At 40.4% G+C, this 27,249-nt stretch overlaps 2 protein-coding genes across 4 annotated transcripts in view; one reads left to right on the forward strand and one right to left on the reverse strand.

The window, feature by feature from the left end:
• tmtops2b (teleost multiple tissue opsin 2b) overlaps positions 1 to 27,249 on the reverse strand; it is a 210,341-nt gene that overhangs the window by 32,903 nt on the left and 150,189 nt on the right. The window lies entirely within an intron of this gene.
• Positions 3,225 to 27,249, forward strand: part of pou2f1b (POU class 2 homeobox 1b) — a 33,644-nt gene continuing 9,619 nt past the window's right edge. For 2 of the 3 annotated variants that reach the window (XM_089002782.1, XM_089002783.1), the window contains exons 1-13: positions 3,269 to 3,330; positions 16,019 to 16,084; positions 17,309 to 17,400; positions 20,771 to 20,947; positions 22,239 to 22,356; positions 22,454 to 22,545; positions 22,632 to 22,805; positions 22,891 to 23,031; positions 23,141 to 23,296; positions 24,299 to 24,481; positions 24,600 to 24,714; positions 25,920 to 26,256; positions 26,329 to 26,417. In XM_089002782.1, coding sequence (XP_088858908.1) covers positions 3,285 to 3,330; positions 16,019 to 16,084; positions 17,309 to 17,400; positions 20,771 to 20,947; positions 22,239 to 22,356; positions 22,454 to 22,545; positions 22,632 to 22,805; positions 22,891 to 23,031; positions 23,141 to 23,296; positions 24,299 to 24,481; positions 24,600 to 24,714; positions 25,920 to 26,256; positions 26,329 to 26,417 — 1,786 coding nt within the window. In that variant the 5' untranslated portion in view covers positions 3,269 to 3,284. Of the gene's footprint in view, positions 3,331 to 16,018; positions 16,085 to 17,308; positions 17,401 to 20,770; positions 20,948 to 22,238; positions 22,357 to 22,453; positions 22,546 to 22,631; positions 22,806 to 22,890; positions 23,032 to 23,140; positions 23,297 to 24,298; positions 24,482 to 24,599; positions 24,715 to 25,919; positions 26,257 to 26,328; positions 26,418 to 27,249 lie in introns of all 3 variants that reach the window. The other variant, XR_016115800.1, reaches the window with a different exon arrangement.

Below are 27,249 nucleotides of genomic sequence, written 5' to 3' on the forward strand. Positions count from 1 at the left end.
TTCACAGAAACTCTCATGTCTAACGTCTGTGTAAGCTCTCAGTCGCACAGGAGTGGTCCATCGATGAGAAGGTTTCTTCAGCCGTCATCTGTACAAATTTGAAGGTGTCGGACGTTTCGCTTCTTATCTAACAGGCTTCGTCAGCAAACTAAAAATTTTTGCTGGTAGTTTCAGGCCTATATTGGATTGGATTGGATTGGATATGCCTTTATTAGTCTCACAGTGGAGAAATTTACATATACAGTAAAGTCTCGTTATATCGATACTATTTCTATGCACGCACGGAGAAAATTACATGCAAACAGGGTCGGATATATCGATAGTCCCGGTTATATCAATATTTTTTCGGACTCCCTTGAATATCGATATAACGAGACTTTACTGTATATATATATATATATATATATATCCCTACTGTCCAGACATGGCGGTGCCAGACTATGCTATGATTGGTCCCTGCTTTCAGGTTGGGGGAGCAGAGGACTACTCCCTGCGGCTCCACGGATGACTTCTATTGTCCTGACTTATTACTTCTATTGTCCGCGCTGAATATTCAGAAAGTCTTGTTTTCAAGTTGATGACGATGCCTGACGTGACGTCCCTGAAGGAACGCCCCTGACCGAGAAAGCGACACACAATGCATTTTGGGTACTTTGTTTGGTTTGAAAACTTTGTGTTGATCCATGTTGATGGCGAAATTAGAAGGAAAAAACATAAATAACGCGATGGTGAATCGTATTGTGTTGCACCAAGACTACTATTTGACACTAGTTGACACAATTTCCCAGCAGACAAATCAGCCCATTTCCAATGGAGCTTGGGCGCCATCTTGTGCATTTTCTGGGACGCTACATTGGAGTCCTAACGGCTCAAATTGATACAGGAGGACTTGTTTAATCGATTGCAAACATTTATGCTTTCCTTTTCAGAACTATTTGAATTATATTCATAACTGAATGAGTAACAAGAAAGCATCTTCTCCGAATCTAAAGCCATTGTTTTGATTCTAGAGCAAGGCAAGACATACTGGCGTGACGTTACGAACAAAAGGGCGGGACTTTCTGAGGTCATTTTGAAGTAGTTTTGGGTGTTTTTAATTTGACTAAAAATATCCGCCTGTGTGTTTTAAGTATTTTAGATGCTATAAAACGTTTTTCTGATGTCAGTTAGGAAACAAAAAAATGGTGTCGGTTGTCCTTTAAGTGATTTGCGATGGTTTGGCGGCCAATCCGGGGTTACACTGTCTTTCACTAAAAGTCAGCTGTGATCGTCTCTAGCTCAATCATGACTCAATAATTCATGAATACTGTATTTATTTTCCTCTTTTGACCTGCAGGGTGTAGTATTAGACCAATAAAGATGCTGTCTGATTCACCGTTTTAAAACTTGGTCAAAAAAGCAGCGATAAAAACACCGTAAATGAACTTGATTCGTGTTGTCGTTGCCGCCATTAATGTTTTCACATGAATGGCAAGATAACTAAAATGCTTTCATTGTTTATTTGTACGTTCAATTAGTATAAAAATGTACAGTATTTTGTTTTTTTTACATTTTCTTTTGTTTCACCTTACTACTGAACTGTCTGTATTGTGTCAATAGTTGCTTTATAGAATGAGTATTGTGAGTATTGTGGTCAAAATCGTGAGACTTAACATGTATGAAAACTGCAAACTCACCCGTAGCCATGGTAAAATGTTAAAAGATAATGTTACTTCTTCGCTGCACGCTGTACTTAGGTCTTGTCATCCAATTTTAGCCTTGTTTTTCTAAAATAAAAATAATTGTTTAACGTCAGGTGTGTATGGAAATCACTGAGAATTCTCATAAACTTGAGTGTGTCTTGTGTATTTAGTGCCAGGAAGTAGCACTTGGGCCTAAGTGACCTCTCACACCTATGATGAATACTTTGCTCAGTACATTGTGTTTGCACTCTGTCACCTTCAAAGTTCCCATCAAATACCTCTCCCACATTTAACTGTGCTTATATTATATAATATGCTGTAGTATGATGACTAAAATGAACCACTTTGCCAGAAATAAGGGGGACACTCAGGGTGAATTTCTGTCCTTTAAAAGACAACCGACGCCATTTTTTTTTTTGTTTCCTAACTGACATCAGAAAAACGTTTTATAGCATCTAAAATACCCAGAACATGCAGTATGATATTTTTTATTCAAATGCAAAACACCAATTAAATTGACTAAAGTGTCCAAAATCTGCAAAAAAAAAAGACCTGCGAATTGGGCATTTTCAGAAAGTCCCGCCCCCAGTTCGTGACGTCACACCAAGACGTCTTGCATTGCTGGAGAATCAAAACAATGGCTTCAGATTCGGAGAATATGCTTTCTTGTTCCACATCCAGTTTGGAATATGCTTCAAATAGTTCTGAAGAGGAAAGCATACATGTTTGCAATCGATTAAAGAATTTATTCCGTGCCATTTCGGGGCAACATTGGGGGGAAATGGATCACCAAAAAAAGGCAGAAAATGGCGTCCAAACTCCTGTGAGGAATGAATCAGCCCCTTTTCCACAGGCTGATAAATTCCTTCCATGGTGCTTGGTCGCCCTCTTCTGGCGGCTTTTTGGTGCAACACGAGGTTTTCAGACCAAACAAGTACAACAAAATACATTGACGTGATGGATTTTTTTTCAGTCAGGAGCGTTCCTTCAGTGACATCACGTACGGACTTGTCACCAACTCAAAAACAAGACTTCCTGAATATTCAGCGCGAGTCTTAAAATGTAAAATATAGCTATATGCGGTGGAATCTGTAAAATACGCTCAGTAGAAGTCATTTGAAGCCATTTTACAAATTATGGACACAACTTGTCCGGAGACGTCGGTTGTCCTTTAAAAGACAACCAACACTATTTTTTTGACATCAGAAAAACGTTTTCTAGCATTGAAAATACCCCAAAACACACAAGCTGATATTTTTAGTCAAATGCAAAACACCCGTAATTCCCCGAAAATCTCTCTGTCCCACGCTGGCCACTTATATACCCTTAGCCTTCGTGGGAATGAGTCAGTCTCACTTGAAAGACATCAAAGATAAGAAAAGGTTCAAAGGCGCATTTCCGCGTGACGCCACAAACCTATTCGTTTAACTCAACACTTTTTGCAAAATTTAGAGTACAAGACGAAAACATTGATTTAAAAAACTATTTATGGTTGCAAATCAGTCACTTCTGTACAGTATTTACTTTGCACAGATCGCGCGTGCTTGCTCGCGTGTGCGCGCCCAGCAGGCAGGGCTGGGATTTTTGGGTTAAATATTCAAAATGGCGGACGGAGGAGCAGCGAGTCAAGATGAGAGTTCAGGAGCAGGTAATGATTACCGCATTTTACATATTCATACTCATATTCAAACGGTCGCTACAATTTATGAGAAACGAATAAACATGTGGTCGATTTCACAACTAAGGATAATAAAGACTCCTTCGATTCATCTCTGGCGACGCAAGCCAGCTGTAATTTGACATAGCAGGAAACGAGCTATTGGCCGTCCGACGACAAATTACACGGGGGAAACATGCCTCCCCCATTGTGATTAGACGACTGCATGGCCGCTACATATTCATACCTCCGTCGACAAACACAATTTAGCATATTTTATTAATAAACACCAAATCGCGTTCGCGTTGGACATATTTCTGCGTTTCAATAAGAACCGCGCTTAAGTTGAAATGGCGAGCGAGCTAGCGTTAGCTTCGAATGCTAAGCGCTATGGCTTTGTGTTGATGGTAAACGGCGTGCGGTGCTTTTTGCACCAGGTTTGCATATTCATTTTTTTGGGTGTGAGACGAGCACCGGGCTACGCTGCTTCTGTTGTGACCGGTTGAAATAAAACAACCGTTCGTTGCTCCGTACTATTTCGGGATTAGTACATACTCACTTTCTGTATTTCCTTTTTTCCTCTTTTTTCCTCCATCATCCTTTTGTGCTCGGCGCATTATGGAGCTACAGTAGCCTGTTGTGTTATTCATGCTGGGCCTGCATCGAGTCGGAGTTTATCGGTGTTGAGCAGATTTTATCGAGCGGTGGTAACAACAAACCAAGGGATAGTCTCCGAATTTGGTGGTCTATGTTTTGAAAAGGCTGGATCTTGTTGAAAGAGTAATGTAAACTCGGTTACATCCCGAAGAATGTTATTTTCACATTGTATTTGTGTACATCTTTTGGGGGGCAGTGAACGCTTCGTGGTGCTTTCGCTTTTTTTCAAAAGGATTCAGACTTATTGGCGACACCTTTGTCTTCACACACAGGTACAAAAGATAGTACCTGTAACCCCCTCCTCCCCTTTTTCTCCCCATCTCCCCACCCTGGGGCTGTAGTGAGGCCCACTTCCCGGAAAGGCACAATAAATAACAGGCAGTCAGGGCATTCTTAACTGTTCACTGGAAGCTTTCATGACTGGGCAAGACGCAGCTTGATGCTGTGTTTTCTGTTGTTTGTTTAAAGGGGGTGGAGGGGGGGGCGTCAGCTTATTTAACACGTTTAGACCCCTAACTTGGGTTTGAGGGCAGACTTTTTAGGGGAAAACATTGATCTACCACAAACTACGGCCCGCGGGCCACATACGGCCCTTTGGGCTTTTTAATCCGGCCCGCCGAATTTGTCCAAATTATCGTAAAAACAGTATCTGAAACTCATGACAAAAAGTTAGCGGACAACAGGGCAGACAACTCTGAAATGTTGCCTGCCTGGCCATAAAGTTGCCTGCCCCACTTTTCACAACTTGAAACACTATAAGATGACGAATCACAAAAAAATAACATTGCTGCAAAGTATTAAGCATTGTTTTTATTAAGGATGTACCTACCACAAATGCTACCTTGCTTAAAGGACAACCGACGTCTCCAGACAAGTTGTGTCCATAATTTGTAAAATCGCTTCAAATGACTTCTACTGAGCGTATTTTACAAAGATTCTACCGCATATAGCTATATTTTACATTTTAAGACTCGCGCTGAATATTCCGGAAGTCTTGTTTTTGAGTTGGTGACGAGTCCTCACGTTACGTCACTGAAGGAACGCCCCTGACCGAAAAAAAGGACACATTGTAGCAGTCCTTCCATCACGTCAATCCATTTTGCTGTACTTTGTTTGGTCAGAAAACTTCGTGTAGCACCAAAAAGAGGCAGAAGAGGGAGACAAAGCACCGTGTACGGAATGCATCAGCCTGTGGAAACGGGCTGATTAATTCCTTACACGGAGCTTTGTCGCCATTTCCCGCCCCCAGATACCTCAAAATGGCACGGAATAAATTCTTTAATCGATTGCAAACATGTATGCTTTCCTCTTCAGAACTATTTGAATCATATTCATAACTGGATGAGTAACAAGAAAGCATATTCTCCGAATCAGAAGCCATTGTTTTGATTCTCCAACAAGGCACGACGTCTTGGGGTGACACCACGAAAAAGGGGGCGGGACCTTCTGAAACTGGCCGCCTCCGGTTTAATTTTTTGCAGTTTCAGCACACTTTAAGTCATTTTTATTGTTTGTATTGCATTTGACTAAAAATATCATACTGCGCGTTTTGGGTATTTTAGATGCTATAATTTTTTTTTCTGATGTCAGGAAACAAAAAAGTGATGTCGGTTGTCCTTTAAGTTACAGTAAATATCCCTGGCTGAAGATTTTGCTCCAATTGCGTTGTCTGCTACAAGCCACTAAGCACCTTTCATAACTCTCAAGTACACTTTACAGTCACGGTATAATGTCCGTTTATGTTTTGTAGCGTCACCAATTTTGTTAGCTTCTTTTGAATCTTTCTTCTGGGCTGAGGTTCTGTGCATTTACTTTGGAAAATGATATGCAAATGCACGACCTTATAACGCTTGTGAAAAGTCCAAAGCACGAAGCAGGCTTCTGATTGGCTGCCGTGCAGAGTATGCAAATTCCAACTGCAGGTAGCCTATGTCTGTGTGCTTGGCAACGATACACGCGAGGGCGTCCGTGGCATGCTTGTCGAGGTCAGGACAATCCATCCATGATTTTGCGTTGAGTTTAACACAAGTAGATATTATTATTGAGCTTGAGTATTTCCTTGTGTAATAATATGTTTTGAATGTTGAAAGTGATACAATTTTTCAATAAATGTTGATTTCTTTAACTTTGCACCTTCGATTGAAACGTATTAAAAACAGACGCAATCTTGATGAATCACAGTGCGTATGTTATTTTAATCTATTTCCATTTCCTCCTCCCAGTATCTGCGAAATACTATGTACATGCCATATCTTTCATATTCCTTGAGACAAATGTATTAACTGATAAGGGCTATTTTTCACGTTTGAAAGACAGTTAATAAATTGGGTTGTCGTGTTCTTACTGTGCTATGAGGTTTGCACACACTACATTTAAAGGACAACCGACACCACCGGACAAGTTGTGTCCATAATTTGTAAAATGGCTTCAAATGACTTCTACTGAGCGTCTTTTACAAAGATTCCACCGCATATTAAAGCTATATTTGACGTTTTAAGACCCGCGCTGAATATTACGGAAGTCTTGTTTTTGAGTTGGTGACGAGTCTTCACGTCACGGAAGGAACGCCCCTCACTGAGAAAGGACACATTGTAGCAGTCCTTTCATGGCGTAAATGCATTTTGCGGTACTTTGTTTGGTCTGAAGACTTCATGTTGATCCGTGTTGATGGCAAAATTAGAAGGAAAACACATCAATAACGCAATGGTGAATCGTTGTGTGTTGCATCAAGACTTCTACAGAGTATTTGACATTCACTGACAAAACCTCCCAGGAGACAATTTCCACAGAGCTTTGTCACCATCTTCTGCCTTTTTTTGGGTACTGTGTGTCCTAAAGAGTTTGTCACTACATTTCTCTCCAGATACCTCAAAATGACACGGAATAAATTCTTTAATCGATTGCAAACATGTATGCTTTCCTCTTCAGAACTATTTGAATCATATTCATAACTGGATGAGTAACAAGAAAGCATCTTCTCTGAAACTGGAACCATTGTTTTGATTCTCGAGCAAGGCAAGACGTCCTGGCGTAACACCACGAACAAGGGGGCGCGACCTTCTGAAACTGGCCACTTACAGTTTCAATTTGAAGTAGTTTTTAGACACTTTAAGTCATTTTTATTGGTGTTTTGCATTTGACGAAAAATAGCATACTGCGTGTTTTGGGTATTTAAATGCTATAAAACGTTTTTCTGATGTCAGTTAGGAAACAAAAAAGTGGTGTCTGTTGTCCTTTAATGGCATATGCCTCCTGGAAAGTCTGCTAAGATCAGAATCAGAATCAGAATCATCTTTATTGCCAAGTATGTAGAACACACAAGGAATTTGTTTCCGGTAGAACACGCTGCACTAGTATCGTTGTCAAAAAAACTGCCAAGTGGCACTATACAGTTCCATTTTGGCTACTGTTGAAAGAGTTCAAAGAGTTAATGGCTTGGGGGAAGAAGCTGTTTAAATGTCTGCTGGATTTGGTGCGCATGGATCGGTAGCGCCTGCCTGAGGGGAGTAGCTGGAAAAGGTGGTGGGCAGGGTGCGGAGGGTCCAGTAGGATTTTCCGCGCCCTAGTTTGGATTCTTGCAGTGTGCAAGTCCTCGAGAGTGGGTAGGGCGGTGCCAATGATTTTTTCCGCCGTCCTAACTGTCCGTTTAAACCCATTGGACTTTTGAGGTATCCTTGAACAAGATTCTAATAAATTTTATTCTGTTGTGAAATCATCAGCTCCCGAAAAAAATACAGGTTACTGATGAAACGCCTGAATATTTGCATCAGATAAGAAAGTGATTTGCATACTCCGCCTCCCCACCTCTCCTATTTAATCGGTAATACAGTTCACCCCGATTTCAGCCTTGTAGTTACATCATGAATATGCATTGCTGTAAACATCGTTGTAATGAATAATGCATCAACAGCGGTAATACATTCCAAACATGCCTTCCCAAAGGTACAGAGAAAGTTTTTCTCCCACAATAAATTAAAATTGTCATGAATCACAATTGTTAGCTTGTGCACCAAACAGATAAGTCCTTGTGTTATGCTTATCTAGGACGACTTTGTCCGAACAAGACAAGCTATTTTACTTTTATGACTCTCTTCGTCAAAAAGGTTCCCGACCCCTGCTCTAAGGTTTCTAACCATGTATTAAATGTTTATGTAATCCTAAAACTCAATATTCTATGGGTCCTGGAATTCAAGTGAACGTGACAAAAACCCTGGCACCGGAGTGGACACATTTTTTGCACGTCTGGCAGTGAATGAGTCAAGAAGCGGAGTGACTTCTCATCAGTCAAAAAGCGCCTTATAAATAAAGATTGTATTGTACTCAAGGCCACAGCTTGTATTTGAACAGTTAACTCCCTCTGCATGTTTCACAGTCAGCTCAGACATAGACATGAAATCTTGATGTACGCCGCATGTATGATAATTATAGGCGCTCGAGGAGAATGTGGATGGACTAATTAAGTTTGGTCTCTGTCTCGTGTTGAATGTCTCTCTGCTCGCATTAACCGCTGACAGCCTTTGTCGGATAACTGTGCTAATGAGAGAGCCATTTAAAATTCTCTGTGTAGGGTAATTGTCTCCTGCATTGTTTCGCAGCGGTTATTTTTTTTTCTTTCTCACGTCAACTAGCCGAATAACTACGTACGCTGAGCTTTCGCACCTTCTGTCCCATGATATGAACACCAATCATCTTATGTGATGCACTGTGTTTCCTCAAATTGTCTGTTTGGTGGCTTTAATTATGCAGCTGCAGAGAATGCCAGTGTAGTTTTCCCTAACATATATTATAGTGACCTTATAGTAACAAAGCAGTGAAATGACAACCGACGCATCCGGACAAGTTGTGTCCATAATTTGTAAAATCACTTCAAATGACTTCTACTGAGCGTATTTTGAAAAGATTCCACCGCGTATAGCTATATTTTACGTTTTAAGACTCACGCTGAATATTCCGGAAGTCTTGTTTTTGAGTTGGTGACGATTCCTGACGTCACGGAGGGAACGCCCCTCACCGAGAAAGCGACACACAATGCATTTTGGGTACTTTGTTTGGTCTGAAAACTTCGTGTTGATCCGTGTCGATGGTGAAATTAGAAGGAAAACACATACATTTGATTCTTGTTGACACAAATTCCCAGCAGACAAATCAGCCCATTTCCAACGGAGCTTTGGCGCCATCTTGTGCATTTTCTGGGCACTACATTGGAGTCCAGACGCCTCCAAATGAGACGGAAAGACTCCTTTAATCTATTGCAAACTTTTATGCTTTCTTCTTCAAAACTACAGTAAAGTCTCGTTATATCGATATCGGATATATCGATAGTCCCGGTTATATCGATACTATTTCTATGCACGCACGGAGAAAATTACATGCAAACAGGGTCGGATATATCGATAGTCCCGGTTATATCGATATTTTTTCGGACTCCCTTGAATATCGATATAACGAGACTTTACTGTATTTGAATCATATTCATAACTGGATGAGTAACAAGAAAGCATCTTCTCTGAATCTGAAGCCATTGTTTTGATTCTCGAGCAAGGCAAGACGTCTTGGTGTGACGTCACGAACAAGGGGGCGGTACCTTCTGAAACTGATTTTTTTTTTTTCAGGTCATTTTGAAGTCGTTTTCAGACACTTAGTCATTTTTATTGGTGTTTTTCATTTGACTAAAAATATCAGCCTGCGTGTTTTGGGTATTTTAGATGCTATAAAACGTTTTTCTGATGTCAGTTAGGAAACAAAAAAAGGTATCGGTTGTCCTTTAAGTGTGTTTATTGTAGCAAGGTGCTATATCAACTGGTGTTTGTTTGGGTTAAAATCACAAACAATGAATGAGCTATGGCTCTTTGATGTCACATTCATTTCGGAATGCAGTTTGCCCCTAAATACGCATGAGTGAGAATACAGTGCTTGTGTTGGAAGGAGCATTAAAATGTATGTACTCGCACAAGCGCAACCACATCAAATTTTGACTCGCCCATGTTGAACAAAATAAGTTGACTTCCCTTTTGGTTGCTGTCTATAGCCCTGATGTCAGTCTGTTATTTTTGCCCACTCTTGACCAGGGTACAATTTTGGAATCTTTTTTTATTCTTTTTGACAGTCCAACGTGAAAGACTCGAGACGCGTGCCATTTTTTTTCTTTTTCTACCCGTGAAAATGGAGATAGAAAGACTGCACCGCCTGCCACAAATATGATCGTATTCAGCAGCTAAATTATTCAACAGCACCCGCCTTCACATTACGTCATCAATATTAGCAAGTCTATGAGCCTAAATAACATTAGAATGTTGAACTGTCAATGTGTGTTATTTCATTGTACAGTGATGATAGAGAATAAGTAGTTATCATATTTAAAAGTTTCATGCTGTGATTTGCTTAGTCAACATGTGTGACTCGAATACACAATTGAAGCAACAGACAACCTGGGGTCAATCAGGTCAACAGACACAGCAAGTTAAACTGTCGGCGTCATCTAGGAGATCTGGCCTGGCACAGAATTTATGACTTGGGAAACTCCTTATCACAGAAGTAATTTAGTACTTCAAACTCCTTCACAGAAAGAGGTCATTAGCCAGGTTACAAATTTATCAGTTCATTGAAAAGATGAATGTTTATTTATTGCCTACAGCTGTTCGTGCTTAGAACTCAAGAGGTGTGGTATTCTAATCAAGAAAACTATGTTTTACTAATGTATCACTTTCATTTGCATGTACTCTCAATAAATAGCTTGGCAGAAGGCTGCAGAATTCAGACGTCTGTCATGACTGACTGCTTTTCCTGTCAACAGTAAAAGACAATCTTTGTGGTTCAGAGTCTCTGTCCACAGTGTCTGGCTGTCACATCTCTGACAAGTGATACCTCTGCTGACGAACGCTTCACCTGACAAACTTTTTGCCTCACAAACATTAAATTCGCAAGCATATTGTCTCGGCTGACGAACTCGTTTTCGGCGGACAAACCATACCACACGGTCGAACAGCGCCATGATGTGATGTGATGTCTTATCGAGTGTACTTTTGCTATTATGGTATCGAAAAAGACCCCATCACAGGCTTGTGTTAAGCCAAAGAAGACACTAAAGAAAATGACGGTCGAGCAGAAGGAGATAATCAAAAAACATGAGCGAGGTGTGCGTTTGTGTGACTTTGCGTCCCACATACCATTACGCTATTACCATTGCTACCATCGTTAAGAACAAGGAAGCTATTAAGGGTGCGTGTCTGGCTAAGGGTGTTTCTGTGTTGTATAAACATTGGTCTCAGGCGATAGAAGAGGTTGAAAAACTTCTGTTGATTTGGATTAATGAAAAGCAGCTATCACGGGTCAGTGTGAGTGAGGGTATTATCGCCAAGAAAGCACGGCAACTTCACTCGGATATCATCAAGAGGCAAGTACATCGACCATCACAAACTTTATTATACAGAACACTTTATTTGTTTAATTACAATACAGTAGCACATTTATTATACATAACATAATGTATAGTTTGTGTAGTTTTAAGGCTTATTTAGTACAAAATTATGTTTCATGGGGACGTGGGAATGGATTATTCTCGTTTTAACGGTTTCTTATGGGAAATTAATGTTCGGAAGACAAACTTTTCGCCTCTCACACACACTTTCTGGGAACCAATTATGTTTGTCAGCTGAGGTATCACTGTATTTACTTTTCGTAACAAATGTTTACTTTGTGTTGATGTTGTACATACGAGTTACTGTTGGATTTGTTTGACCGATATGCAAAATCTCAGGCAGATGGGGGGAATGGAGGGTGGGGGGTGTCCTAGGGTGGATAAGTGTAGATGTTGAATAAAGTCGTTCGTTGCTCAGCACCTCCCAGATTGTCCCACACATTCCAGTCTAGTTGTTGGGGCTTGACTGGACAAATGTGCAACCCACTCCTGACCCTTCCCCCCCCACACACACACACAACACGCTTCTGTATAATAACATACTGGCTAAAACGAAATCAAAGCGCCTTCAAAAATGAAACTCTAATGATATATAAAAGGCAATCTAAATATGCTAATCCCCCTCAACAACCACTTCATAAACATCGGCAGCAAATTTGCTTGCCTCCCACTGGCTGTGGAATGTTTAGGCCAGTGGGTGTCCTATAAGTAATGACATGCTTGTGTTGCATTAATGTAAAGTTATTTCTTTTGCATTGACTGAGTACCCTCACATCCCTACAGCAATCCTCATAAAACAGCATCTCCCCGGGGTCCGTGAATTCTGTGGAATCTCAGTTGCCACTCGTGCGTGAATAGTCAAACAACCGGCCCTTACTTTGCTGTCTGGGATAACTCCAGCCTTCACTTGCTTTTACCTAATTAATTTTTGCTATGCGCTCACCTCCCCTCAGCAGCTCCTCACTATCCTTCTTATTCCCTGTTTTTTTTTTTTCTATCGCCCTCCAAAAGACATCCAATTAATATGCTAATGAGTTGATAAATATTTATAGAGCCCTTTAAATTATGCAGAAAGCTTTCATTTCGTCCCGGTGTGAAATGCGTCACTCGAAGGACTTCAAAGTCTTGCATTTCTAACGAGGCAGCGGAAGATTTGCATATGGTTTTAATCAAATGAATACTGATTATGCATCATTATAGAATTGGGAGAGGCAGCTTCGGGTGGAGTGTGCCAGCTGCACTTGTCATTTGTTTCATTCCAGCAAGAGAAGAAAAACTTTTTTTTTTCTCACAAATACATCGGAAACGCCAATGTCGAACACAGAATCTTTCTGAATTCAAAACAAGTTTTACCAATCTGAGATAAAGTGAATGAATCAGTTTCATACTCAAACTCTCACTGTTGCAAAACATTTAATCCCGCCGATGATCCTGACAGTGGAAGATCGACATTCATTACGTTGTAGTCCATGGTTTTATGTTCCTGTTGTGTTGATTATTTTGATTTGTGTTGACTATTACAGTAAAGTCTCGTTATATCGATATTCAAAGGAGTCCGAAAAAATATCGATATAACCGGGACTATCGATATATCCGACCCTGTTTGCATGTAATTTTCTCCGTGCATGCATAGAAATAGTATCGCTATAACCGGGACTATCGATATATCCGATATCGATATAACGAGACTTTACTGTATGTGAAGTGCTTTGTTACAGCTACAGCTGTTGTGAAAGCCCTATATAAATTAGGCTGTATTGTATTGTCTGTCTATATACACATTCACATTAGTGGCGTGAGTTTGTGTTACTTCCGGGTTGAGTGAACGCTGGCATGAATGGCTGCCACTGCTCACCCGCAGGCCAAAAAGTTCTGATCCCGTGACTGTAAAGTTTCCTTCAGAGATTTGAAAGGCGCTTAGAAATAAAATGTATTCTTATTCTTATTATATATTTGTTCTAGAGCAATTCTTATACCCAATCATTAGATTTACAAAGCACCATGAAATATCTTTTTTTTTTTACAATTCTGATAGAGATTAGACAAAATAAGAAGTTATCATATTTAAAAGTTTCATGATGTTATTTGCTTAGTCAACATGTGTTACTGAATACACAATTGAAGCACAGACAACCTGGGGTCAATCAGGTCAACAGACACAGCAAGTTAAACTGTCATCTTCATCTAGGAGATCTGGTCAGGCACAGAATTTAGAACTTGGGATACTCCTTTATCACCAAAATTATTTACGACTTGAACATCCTGCACAGGACGAGCTCATTAGCCAGGTTACAAATTTATCAGCTCATGGAAAAAAACGATGTTTTATTGCTTACAGCTGTTGGGGCTCAGAATGTTCCAGAGGTGTGGTATTCTAAACAAGAAAACTATGTGTTACTTATGTATCGCTTAAATTGGCATATACTCTCAATAAATAACTCGGCAGAGGGCTGCAGATTTCAGACATCTGTCATGAATGGCTACGTCTCCTGCCGGCAGTAAAGGACAATCTTTCTGGGTCCTTCGTCCACAGTGTCTTACTTTCATATCTCTGACAAATTCATATGAAGTACCACTACCACCATCTGAAAATACCTGTTTTGTAGAGATTGATCCAGTAGTTCCTGAGCTACAAGTATTGAAAGGTTGGCTACAAAACCCCTATTTGCAAAAACATTGATTGTTTATCAATCAAATCTCTGCTTTGACTTTTAGATTCAGTGTCAACATTATTAAGTATACAAATATCCATTGAATATTCTACTTTCAATGAATATTCAACCCCCAATGAATATGCACATACTGACCTTGATTATTCATCGCAAATCTGTTTTTTTGTAGTCTATAAAAATAAATACCATAAGCATTGTTTTAATCTTGAAGTATTGCACGATTGTGGTAAACAATGAAGTGGCCACATTTTAGTTCTAGGTGTCACAAATATGCTGTTAAAAAATTGAGGCGGAAATTTGGTATTACAGTGAGACCTCAACTTATGAACTTAATTTAGTTCCCAGACAGAGTGTGTAAGGCGAAAAGTGTGTATCTAAAAAAAAACATTTCCCATAGGAAACCATTAAAATGGGAATAATCCGTTCCCGGGTTTCCATAAAATATACTTTTCAACTAAATAAGCCTTAAAACTACACACAACATATCTTATTCTATGTATAATAAATGTGCTATTGTATTGTAATGAAAGAAATACACTGCATTGTATCATAAAGTCACTTTATTTACATTTGTGATGGTCATTGATGGCTTGATGGAATGGCATTGAAGGTCAAAGGGAATTGCTGTTTGGAAAGAGAGGCGCATTACATGAGGACTGTAATTAAAGAAATAAACTGTGCTGTAAAATAAAGTTTTATTGACCTTTTTGATGGTCGTTGATGGCTTATGGAAGGAGAGTCAGCTTCCATAAGGACTCTTGGTAACTTAACCTCTGGTGCTGTTCGGTCATGTGCTTCCGCCGAAGATCACTCCGCCAGCCGTGGTGGGTGTGTATTATGAAAGTAGTGCTTATTATAAGGTTTAATTTTCAGAAATTTGACGTTTGTAAGACGAAAAGTTTGTAAGATAAGGTGTTTGTAAGTTGAGGTCTCACTCTGTTTATTATTTAGTATTTAGTATTAGTATTATTAGTCGTAGTAGTATTATTTGTATTTTTATTATTTTTATTATTATTTATGTATGTATTTATTTTTTATGTATATTATTTTTTAAAATATATTTATTTAGTTATTTATTTATTAATCAACTTTTCCCAGCACTTATCCAATGGTTATGTCATCACATCACTTGTACGCTTCATGTGGTCGTGCAAAAAGAAAAGCCACTTTCATTCCTTTCATCACTTTGCTGCTGTGAAATGTAAATTTCTCCACTGCGAGACTAATAAAGGCATATCCAAGCCAATCCAAAGACTTTTGGGCTGTGTGATGTAGTAACTATAGCAACGTGGGCTGGGTGATGTCGTTGGAGGGAGAGAGAGAGAGGGAGACGTCGAGGGGGAAGGGGGGCAACGCCACAAGAAAAGATAGCAGAAAGGAGTGCTGCTTGCTTAAACCCAGTCAATGTTGTCTGTGTGCATATCCCAGTGTTACTCTGTGAAGCGCGACTGCTGCCACCGGGCCACTGGAGAGGGAAAGGGGGAGTGGGAGTGGGAGTGGGAGGAGAATCACACCGGACTCACTCAAAAGTAGGGAGGGGATTTGCCCGATAGAGGTATTTATTTATTTATTTATTTATTTATTTTCACTCAATTGTCTCTGCAACCATGCTTGACACCACACGTGGAGCTTAGGCTGGTGAGGTTTTCATTTTATTTTCTCCAAAGTGGCGACGATAGAGTTAATAAGGAGTGGAATCCAAATATGGGAATGAAAAGCACAAACCTGACAGTTTTCAGACATTTTTTTTTTTAGAAACTACCATTCTGTTGCATTTCATTCCTCATAGTCCTTTTGTGCTTTTTACGCTGCGGTGATTGGATTGAGAACATCATACCGAGATGACATGCATTAAAGCGATTAAAATAGGAAGAGAACAATTACGGTATGTTGGATCATCATGCTTTCTTTCCTGTCCCTGTGTCTCTTTCAGATGTGAAAGTGAATAATCAGTCAGAAACTACTAAATGTGCAATGGAAAGTGGTGACAGGAACACTGGTGAGTTACTTTTCCATCATTCTTATTCACATTTGCAACAGTTGTCTAATAGCTCATGCATGTTGGATGACTAAATTGTGACGCTAAAATGTTCAAGTACATTGATACCTTTGATTACGAACTTAATTGGTTCCCAGACAGTGTGTAAGGCGAAAAGTGTGTATCCCAAAAATAATTTTCTACAGGAAACCATTAAAATGAGAATAATCCGTTCCCAGGTCCCCATAAAACATAAATTTCTACTTTCTAATTATCTTAAAACTACACAAAATATACCTTATTTTATGTATACTAAATGTGCTATGGTATTATAATTAAATAAATAAACTGTACTTCATAATAAAGTTGTTTTATTTACCTTTGTAATGGTCGTTGATGGAATGGAGTGACCGGTTTCATCAGCATTAAACACTCGATGAGGAAGGAGCGTAGGCTTCTTCTTTCACCATCTTAAGGATTGATCCCTTGTAGGTGCCCTCTCTGCCATAATTTTACCTAGTTCCTCATCAATTGTGTTCTGTTTAGCTGGGTTGATAGCTTTTTGCATAAAGTGTACAGATGTCTTGTGCGGCTTATTTGTGGAGCCTGATTGATGGCAATTTTGACCTTGCAATCTACACTCTGCCTTTGAACTATCAAAGTTTAAATCTATTTTGTCACTCTCTCTCTCTGTCGTCTGCCTGTCTCTTTAATGTTTGAACCACCTCCCCTCACTGCTGCGTTCTTGACCAATCATGTGGTTTTAACCGAACACTGGGGGCGGGGATTAGAGCACAAAAATGAGTCGGCTGCCATTTTCTTGTTAGAACGGATTCGTTCGCGAATGACACATCACTCATTGTGGCAATTCCGTGTGTATCCCGAAAAATAGTTCATATGCCAAGGTAAAATCTTCATAAATTTAACGTCCGCAAACCGAAAAAAACGTAAGCCAAGGGGTTCGTAAACCGAGGTATCACTGTAACTTCTTTGCGTGGTGCCGATGAAACTAATGATGTGACATTCATTTGATTAAAACATCCTCATAGCATGATATTCATATTGAAGTGTTAGCGATTAAGCATGGTTATATTGATAAACTATGTCCATACAGGTTGCAACTTATGGTCTAACTGCAGACACGCAATGATTGTTCTTCTTCCTCATTATGAGTTGCCATAGTTTTTTGTTTTATATTTTGTTGCGAAAGCAAAAACATCCTTTGCACTGCGTGCCCCTTCGCAGGGATCGCAATCAATGGATTGGACTTTCAGAGGCCGACCGTGCCAACCACAAGTGCAATCACCAATGCACACGCACAAGCCCTCCTCCAACAGGTAACGCGGCGTCACCGCATGCTTTATTTTGAAAATCTGGTTTGAATGAGCGACGGTGGCACGTTTGTTCATGTCACCTAATTTCAATACGACTTGAAAAAAAAATCACAGCTTCACGTATGATTAAAAAATGACAAACTCAATAATTAACTCATTCACTGCCAGACATGTGCAAAACTGTATCCAGTCCAGTGCCAGGGTTTTTGTCATTGTCATTCAAATTGCAGGACCCAGAGAATATTGAGTTTTAGGACTACATAAACCTTCAGTACAGCGTTAGAAACCTTAGACTCTCTTATTTTATCTGAAAAAAAGAGTTAATTGCTTAGTTATATGGGTCTGGTGGAACGATCCAAATTGAACCTCAGCTTCAAATGCACCTCAGTTCGTACAACAACCTGCTTAGGCAACATAGGATTACTAATACTGATGAGGTGATACCGGAGGAAGTGGGGCAATCAGGCCAGTCGTCAGTCAGGACAATAGGAACAATCACTGGAGCCGTAGGGAGTAGTCCTCTGCTCCCCCCAAACTGAGAGCAGGGTCCAAACATAGCAGAGTCCGCCACCGCCACATCTGGACAGTAGGGATATATATATATATATATATATATATATACAGTAAAGTCTCGTTATATCGATATCGGATATATCGATAGTCCTGGTTATATCGATACTATTTCTATGCACGCACGGAGAAAATTACATGCTAACAGGGTCGGATATATCGATAGTCCCGGTTATATCGATATTTTTTCGGACTCCCTTGAATATCGATATAACGAGACTTTACTGTATATATATATATATATATATATATATATAGGGCCGAAACTACCAGCAAAAGACTTTAGTTCGCTGACGAAGCATCTTGGATAAGAAGCGAAACGTCCGACACCTTCAAAGAAGTATAGATGACGGCTGAAGAAACCTTTTCATCGATGGACCACTCCTGTACGACTGGGAGCTTACACAGACGTAAAATCTGGGGGAAATATTTTAATTTGGAATGCACTGTAACAAAAAAAAAACAATTCAAATGTTACTTTGCCAAGTTGGATTGATGAAATTTATATTGATGAAATATTGCTTTATAGCAGTTGAAACGATAAGAACTTAAAGTCAAGTGTCACGAAATGTAAAGTTTCTGCTGTATTTGAAGAAGGAATTTAAGTTGCGTTTCAAGAGGTTTTGCTCTTCGGCACTCATGTATACACACACACACAGGCTTCGCGCGTGTGTGTGCGTGCTCATTTAAATGAACCCCAGCTCCTTTGCCGTCGCCAGGCAACAAGGCAGATTAATCAAGGCCGTATGCTAATTAGCTGCTCCCGCCGTTGCCCGGAAACAGGTGGTAGAGAATATGCAAATCTATGCAGGATTTACATGCGCCGCATAACAGCTATTTTAATTAGCAATTGCGGCGCCTGCCCTCTCTCGCTCTTCCCTTGTCTCAAAAGACTGCGGCACATTTTTAAGTGCTCTCTCTTGCACTTTTTCCTTTGACATGAAAGGTGATCAGCGAGGAGATGGCGCAAAATTTGTGGTCTGAATTATACATGAAATAAGGCTCTAAATTTTTAGTTTTCATTATACATGAAGTAAAACATCTTCCATACATGTTAAGTTTCAGAAATCATAAATTGGTTTTCGTGCTAGCGACTCTGGTGCGTGTTAAAATAATGTGAGCGTTACAAAAGTGTCAATTAGAAGTAAATAAAACACCAAAATACTTTCATTGTTTATACATTCAATTAGTATAAAAATGTATTTCGGAACACTGTTTTTTTTCCACCATGGCTGACCGAAATATGCACGCAATATATGAAACAAAATGCAAATGATCCTCCACGATCGCTTGCTATTATCCAAGAATATTGAGTTCTCCAACCTGACTGAAATTTACATTCATATCTTCATTTTTTTTCACAGGACGCTTTGGACTCTCACTGCTATTATTCGTCTGCTGTTTTCGAACGTATGAGATCACGTGCATTGCGATAGCAGTATAGTACTGTATTCACGATTCTCATTTTTCGAGCGACGGCAGAAAATGACGCCGATTGAGGCTATACGTAGTTCGCTCACTTTCCAAATCGGGGCGAATGGTATTGTTACAAAACGGTGAAAAATGAGAGCGGGAAAAAAAAATACATTTTTTTGGAAACTAGGAGATTTTGCTCTGTAATAGTGAGGTGTTAGTATTGTGGTCAAAATCTGGAGACGCCCCACAAAATCGTGACAGTTAAAGGACAATCGACGTCTCCGGACAAGTTGTGTCCATAATTTGTAAAATCGCTTTGAATGACTTCTACTGAGCGTATTTTACGAACATTCCACCGCATATAGCTATATTTTACGTTTTAAGACTCACGCTGAATATTCCGGAAGTCTTGTTTTTGAGTTGGTGACGAGTCACTGAAGAAACCTACGTCACTGAAGGAACGCCCCTCACCGAGAAAGGACATACCTTGCATCACCTCAATGCATTTTGCGGTACTTTGTTTGGTCTGAAAACTTTGTGTTGATGGCGAAATTAGAAGAAAAACACATAAATAACACAATGGTGAATCGTTGTATGTTACACCAAGACAACTCTTTGATATTCGTTGACAAAAATTCCAAGGTGAAGAATAAAACTATTTCCAACGGAGCTCTGCCGCCACCTTCTGCATTTTCTGTGACACTACACATGACCCTGAAGACCATCTTTAATCGATTGCAAACATTTCTACTTTTCTCTTAAGAACTATTTGAATCATATTCCTAACTGGATATGTAACAAGAAAGCATCTTCTCCGAATCTGAAGCCATTGTTTTGATTCTCGAGCAAGGCAAGACGTCTTGGGGTGATGTCACGAACTGGGAGCGGGACTTTCTGAAAATGCCCAATTCGCAGCTCAATTTTTTTGCAGATTTTGGACACTTTAAGTCATTTTTATTGTTAGTGTTTTGTATTTGACTAAAAATATCAGCCTGTGTGTTTTGGGTATTTTAGATGCTATAAAACGTTTTTCTGATGTCAGTTAGGCAACAAAAAAGTGATGTCGGTTGTCCTTTAACTTGTATGATGTTCAGCAATCGTAAAAAGACGCATTACAGAGTCAACAATCCTCAATGTACGTTTACGTTTTGTAGCGTCATAAATTTTGTTAGCTTCTTTTGAATCTTTCTTCTTGGGGCTGAGGTTCTATTCATCTACTTTGGAAAATCATATGCAAATGCGCGACCTTATAACGCTTGGGGAAAGTCCAAAGCACGAAGCAGGCTTCTGATTGGCTGCCCTACCGAGTATGCAAATTGCCAAACGAACCGGTTTGTATACGTTTCCCCTCTTTCTAATTTTATGTTTTGTTTTCTTCCCTCCCCAGCTTACCCTGACCCCCCAGCAGCAGCTGTTAATCCACCAGGCCCAGGCTCAGCTCCTGGCTGCGGCTGTCCAGCATTCAGCCAACCAGCAGAACGGCACCAGCGGGGCCAGTATCTCAGCCTCCGCAGCCACACCCATTACTCAGTTACCCCTCTCACAGCCCATCCAGATATCTCCTGTAAGATAGTCATCATTCTTTTCATTTTGTTTCTCTGTTTTTGATTTTGTTTTGTTGTTATAATGTGACATGCCTGCGCGCATGCTACGCCATCGAGTGTCACATCCAAAAGCCACTATCACTTGACAGTGCTTAATCAATGAACCATTTACTGAACTACTTGTCTTACCACAAATAACTTCATGTTTCAATTGGAGTTAAAATAAAGTCGGCACTTTCTCTCAAAAGAATACAGATTGATGGCCGATTTTGTCAGTAATCTCCCACCAAGCATTTATACTATTTGATTTATATCCATATTGAAAATTGGAATTGTACTGTTCCACTGTCTGAAAAAGGAAGAGCAATGTGTGTCATATATGGGCAAAAAAAATGGAATTGAGCTATATTGTTCTTATCCTGTGACTGTAAAGTGTCCTTGAGAGTTTTGAAATGCGCTTGGAAATAAAATGTATTATTATTATTATTATTATTATTATTATTATCATTATATTGTGATTGAACACTCTAAATTGTCCCTAGGTGTAAGTGTGCGAGTGACTGTTGTTTGTCTTTGTGTGCCCTGCGATTGGCTGGCAACCAATTCAGGGTGTCCCCCCCCCATTGCTTTGTGTTGTGGATTAAATTAATGTATGGGCAGTGATATATTAGGAGAAAACATCAGCTGTGGAGACCCGTCTTGACCACAAAACAACAGTATAGGATATTTAGCCTATCCCTTATAGATAATTGTCAGTGATGTTCGATCGGACACTGTGGACGAAGTTTCGGACCCAGATAGATTGTCTTTGCTGCCGGCAGGAGACGCAGCCATTCATGACAGACGCCTGTATTCTGCAGCCCTCTGCCAAGCTATTTATTGAGAGTATATGCAAATTTTAGTGATACATTAGTAAACCATAGTTTTTTTGATTGGAATACCACACCTCTTGCGTTCTAAAATATTGTCTTTTCCATGAACTGATAAATTTGTAACCTGGCTAATGAGCTCTTCCCGTGAAGGAGTTTCTAGTCCTAAATTACTCCTGTGATAAGGAGTTTCCCAAATCCTAAATTCTGTCCAAGGCCAGATCTCCGAAATGAATGAATGACAGTTTAACAAGCTGTGTCTGTTGACCTCAGATTGACCCCAGGTTGTGTGTGCTTCAATTGTGTATTTGAGTTGTTGACTAAGCTTATAACAGCATGAAACTTAAATATGATAACTTCTTATTTTCCGTCAATAATGTAAACTCAAATGGCACAGTCATCGTCTTGTGTCACATTACAAATATTGTTTTTCTTTTGGCAGCTGCAACAGCAGAATTTAAGTTTGCCCCAGTTTGTACTGGTGCAGCCTGGCCACCCAATCGCCACTCCGCTGCAGCCCGCTCAGTTCATCATCTCACAGACACCGCAGGCCCAGCAGAGTGAGCAAACAAACTGTCTCAAGTGAAGAAAAAGATGAGTGACAGTAGCTGATTTATTTAATTATCTTTTGTCCGTTGGGTGTTGTTAACCGTGTAGGCATATTGCAAGCGCAGAGTCTTCTCACTCAACTACCTCAATGCCAAGCTAACCCCCTGCCGACGCAACCAAGCATCACACTTGCAGCACAGGTTGGTGTTATTTCCCGTTGAATGTGTTTCCTAATAACCTTTTTTGTTTGCACCCACTCTCAAATCGATTTCTTTGTATCATTTAGCCTGCAACTCCTACACGTACCACGACAGCCACACCTATTCAGTCGCTCCCCCACAGTCAGACACCACCCAAACAGCTAGATACACCCACTTTGGAGGAACCGAGCGATCTGGAGGAGCTTGAGCAGTTTGCCAAAACGTTTAAACAAAAACGAATCAAACTCGGCTTTACACAGGTAACCCAATCCATGTGATATATTTTACAACTCTTGTAATATTGTCTTTCTTTGAGTTACACTCCGTGTCCCTCCATGTGACCAGGGGGATGTTGGCCTGGCCATGGGCAAGCTGTACGGAAACGACTTCAGCCAAACAACTATCTCTCGCTTTGAGGCCTTAAATTTGAGTTTTAAAAACATGTGCAAACTCAAGCCGCTGCTGGAGAAGTGGCTTAATGATGCAGGTTTGTCCCTGAACCTCCTCAAACATATTTATGTGCACTGTGCGATTTGTCCAGTCATCTCGACAGTTCCTCGCCTTTACCTCCCTCTCCTTGTGTTCCGCCCGTGCTGTTTGTGCAGAGAATCTGACATCCGACCAGGGGCTGTCCACCCCCAGTGGCCTCGGCTCCCCCGGAATGGGCATTGAGGGGATCAACCGCAGACGGAAGAAAAGGACTAGTATTGAAACCAACATCCGTGTGGCCTTAGAAAAGAGCTTTCTGGAGGTTAGAAACTAATTCTCTTTAAATCAATATAGAGTGATACCTCGGTTTTCGAACCCCTTGGCTTACGAACTTTTCGGTTTACGAACGTTAAATTTATGAAAATTTAGGAACTATTTTTCGGGATACACACGAAGCGCCACAATGAGTGATGTGTCGTTTACAAACGAGCCTGTTCTAACAAGAAAATGGCAGCCGACTCATTTTTGTCCTCTATTCCCCGCCCCCGTCTTCGGTTAAAGCCACGTGATTGTTCAAGAACGCAGCAGCGAGGGGAGGTGGTTTACACATTAAAGAGACAGTCAGACGACAGAGAGAGAGTGAGAAATAATTCAAATAATTCAAAGGCAGAGTGTAGACTGCAAGGTTAAAATATCCCACCAATCAGGCTCCACAAATAACCCGCACAAGCCATCTGTACACTTGATGCAAAAAGCTATCAACCCAGATAAACAGAACACAATTGATGAGGAACTAGATAAAATTATCGGAGAGAAAGCAAGCCCTACAAGGGATCATTCCTCAAGATGGTCAAAGAAGAAGGCTATGTTCCTCATCAAGTGTTTAATGCTGATGAAACCGCTGACTCCATTCCATCAAGCCATCAACGACCATCACAAAGGTAAATAAAAGGACTTTATTATACTGTACTGTTTATGTATTTAATTATAATACCGTATCACATTTATTATACACAAAATAAGGTATATTTTGTGTGGTTTTAGTAGTTTTTAGAAAGTACAAAATTATGTTTTACAGGGACCTGGGAACGGATTATTCCAATTTTAATGGTTTCCTATGGGAAATTAATTTTTGGGATACACACTTTTCGCCTTACACACTGTCTGGGAACCAATTAACTTCGTAAGCCAAGGTATCATTGTACTGCATATAATTAATGTAATGGGGCTGGTTGGGCAGACAGATTATTGAATATTAAAAGATGTGGTCGTCACAAGTGACCTGTACTGACAAGGTCTGTTTGGCTTCTTTGCCCTCTTCAAGCAGAACCAAAAACCTACCTCTGAACAAATTAACAAGATCGCTGACCAGCTCAACATGGAAAAGGAGGTGATCCGGGTCTGGTTCTGCAATCGCCGTCAGAAAGAGAAAAGGATAAACCCCCCGAGCACAGGCAGCATCGGCGGCACCCCTATAAAAACCATCTTTACACCCAGTAGCCCTTTGGTGAGGAAGCACATGCACAAGAAATTACACACTCAGTTGCTTCATTTGCCTTTAGATATGTATTTGCTTTTTAAAAAAAATGTTGGCATTGAGAGTCCTTCATATTTTATATTTCAAGGTGGCCAGCACAGCAAGCTTGGTGAACAGTCCAACTATAACCACCCCCACTAGTCTCACTATAAATCCAGTGATGCCTCTCACCAGCACTAGTGTGTCCAGTTTATCCTTCACAGGTATGCGAGTTAGTGATACTAGTACCTCAAATGTATGGGGATTTCCCCATTTAGTTAAACAGCAATTGCAAACTGTTTGTTTTCCTTCAATGTCGTGATCCGCCAGACACTGCCAAAAGAGATAATCGAATATTCATTTACCCATGGTGCATTGCAATATTTACATCGAAAGACATCTACATAGACGGTTGCAAGATGGAGCGAGAGAACAGGAGTAAAACTCTAAAATATATTAAAAACAAGCAGCAAACAAACATAACGGGAGGTATTTTACGTTTTAAGACCCGCACTGAATCATGAGCAAGTCTTGTTTTTGACTTAGTGACGATTCCTGACGTCACGTCACAGAAGGAACGCCCCTGACCGAGATTTTTTACAAAGATTCCACCGCATATAGCTATATTTTACGTTTTAAGACTCGAGCTGAATATTCAGGAAGTCTTGTTTTCGAGTCGATGACCGATCCCTGACGTGACGTCACGGAGGGAACGCCCGTGACCGAGAAAGCGACACACAATGCATTTTGGGTACTTTTTTTTTGTCTGATCGCAAAATTAGAAGGAAAACTACATAAATAAGGCGATGGTGAATCATTGTGTATCGCAGCAAATTGTATTCACACGCATAAAGAATGTGTACGTTTACACAAATTCCCAGCGCACAAAAAAGCCATTTCCTACGGAGCCTGTGCGCCATCTTGTGCCTTTTCTGGCACGCTACATTGGAGTCCAGACGGCTCGAATTGACACGGAAGGACTTCCTTAATCAATTGCAAACATTTATGCTTTCCTCTTCAGAACTATTCGAATCGTATTCATAACTGGATGAGTAACAAGAAAGCATCTTCTCCGAATCTGAACTCTCTGTAGCCATTGTTTTGATTCTGGAGCAAGGCAGTGTGTAACCAATGGTGACGTCACGAACAAGGGGGCGGGACCTTCTGAAACTGGCCACTTCCGGGTTCAATTTGAAGTAGTTTTGGGACTCTTTAAGTCATTTTTATTGGTGTTTTGCATTTGACTAAAAATATCAGCCTGCGTGTTTTGGGTATTGTAGATGCTATAAAACGTTTTTCTGATGTCAGTTAGCAAACAAAAAATTGGTGTCAGTTGTCCTTTAAAAGCTTTTGAGTTGGGACATTGTACTGTATAAATCTCATTTCTACCCTCTCCAAATAATCCTCAATAACCCACTGTCCTTTCAAGGCACCACAGTTGGAGCCACAAACACCGCATCTGTCATCTCCACCACACCCGTGATTACCGCCGCAACCAGCTCGCCGTCTCCAAGTCCGTCCCCGACGGCTCTTGAATCCACCACCGCAGAGAATAAAGTTACTACTCAGGCGCAGGCCATCGTCACCCAAGCCCCGACATCCATAGGCACCACCCTCGGAACGGGCCAGGTGATGCTGGCTGCACCAGGTCTGTCCACAGCGTTTCAGGGGGCTACCCAGTTGCCCACCAGCGCCAGCTTTGCCGCCATGGCTGCTGCAGCCGGGCTGAATCCAGGATTAATGAGCTCCTCCGCCTTTCCTCCAGGGTTATTAATTCCTCCTTTATTATCATCCCAGTGGTTTTCTTCCATAGTTTATAACTAACTGTATGTTTGCAGTGGGGCCGTGCTCAGTCTGACCCCCGGAGGCTTAGGCAGTGCCCTGAGCCCTGCTGTCATGAACAATAGCATGCTGGCCACGATTCAAGGTAAGTTAGCATTTTAAGATTGATTTTACTTCACAAATGTTTTCTGGTGGGATCGATTGTTCGCGTATATCTACATACATGTGACAAAACGTCCTATCCCATGGCAATGCTTTCCACTGGTGTATGCTTCAAGGGTTACATTTCTATACCTATTACTAAAATATCCAATCAAATATAATTTTTTAAAAGACAACCGACACCATTTTTTGGTTTCCTAACTGACATAAGAAAAATGTTTTATAGCATCGAAAATACCCAAAACACACTGATATTTTTAGTCAAATGAAAAACACCAATAAAAATGACTTAGTGTCCGAAAACTACGTCAAAATGAACCCGGAAATGGCCAGTTTCAGAAGGTCCCACCTCCAGTTCGTGACATCACGCCAAGACTTCTAGCCTTGCTCGAGAATCAAAACAATGGCTTCAGATTCGGTGAAGATGCTTTCTTGTTACTCATCCAGTTATGAATATGATTCAAATAGTTCTGAAGAGGAAAGCATAATTTTCTTCTAATTTCGCCATCGACACGGATCAACACGAAGTTTTCAGACCAAACAAAGTACCGCAAAATGCATTGTGTGTCGCTTTCTCGGTCAGGGGCGTTCCCTACGTGACGTCACATAGATGATCGTCATCAACTCAAAAACAAGACTTCCTGAATATTCAGCGCGAGTCTTAAAACGTAAAATCTAGCTATATGCGGTGGAATCTTTGTAAAATATGCTCAGTAGAAGTAATTTGAAGTGATTTTACAAGTTATGGACACAGCTTGTCTGGAGGCGTCGGTTGTCCTTTAATGATTCGAATTTAGTGGCTAATACGAATGATT

This window comes from Hippocampus bargibanti, linkage group LG08 (assembly GCF_051943395.1).
Source record: "Hippocampus bargibanti isolate YZ-2025 linkage group LG08, ASM5194339v1, whole genome shotgun sequence".
Classification (NCBI taxonomy): Eukaryota; Metazoa; Chordata; class Actinopteri; order Syngnathiformes; family Syngnathidae; genus Hippocampus; species Hippocampus bargibanti.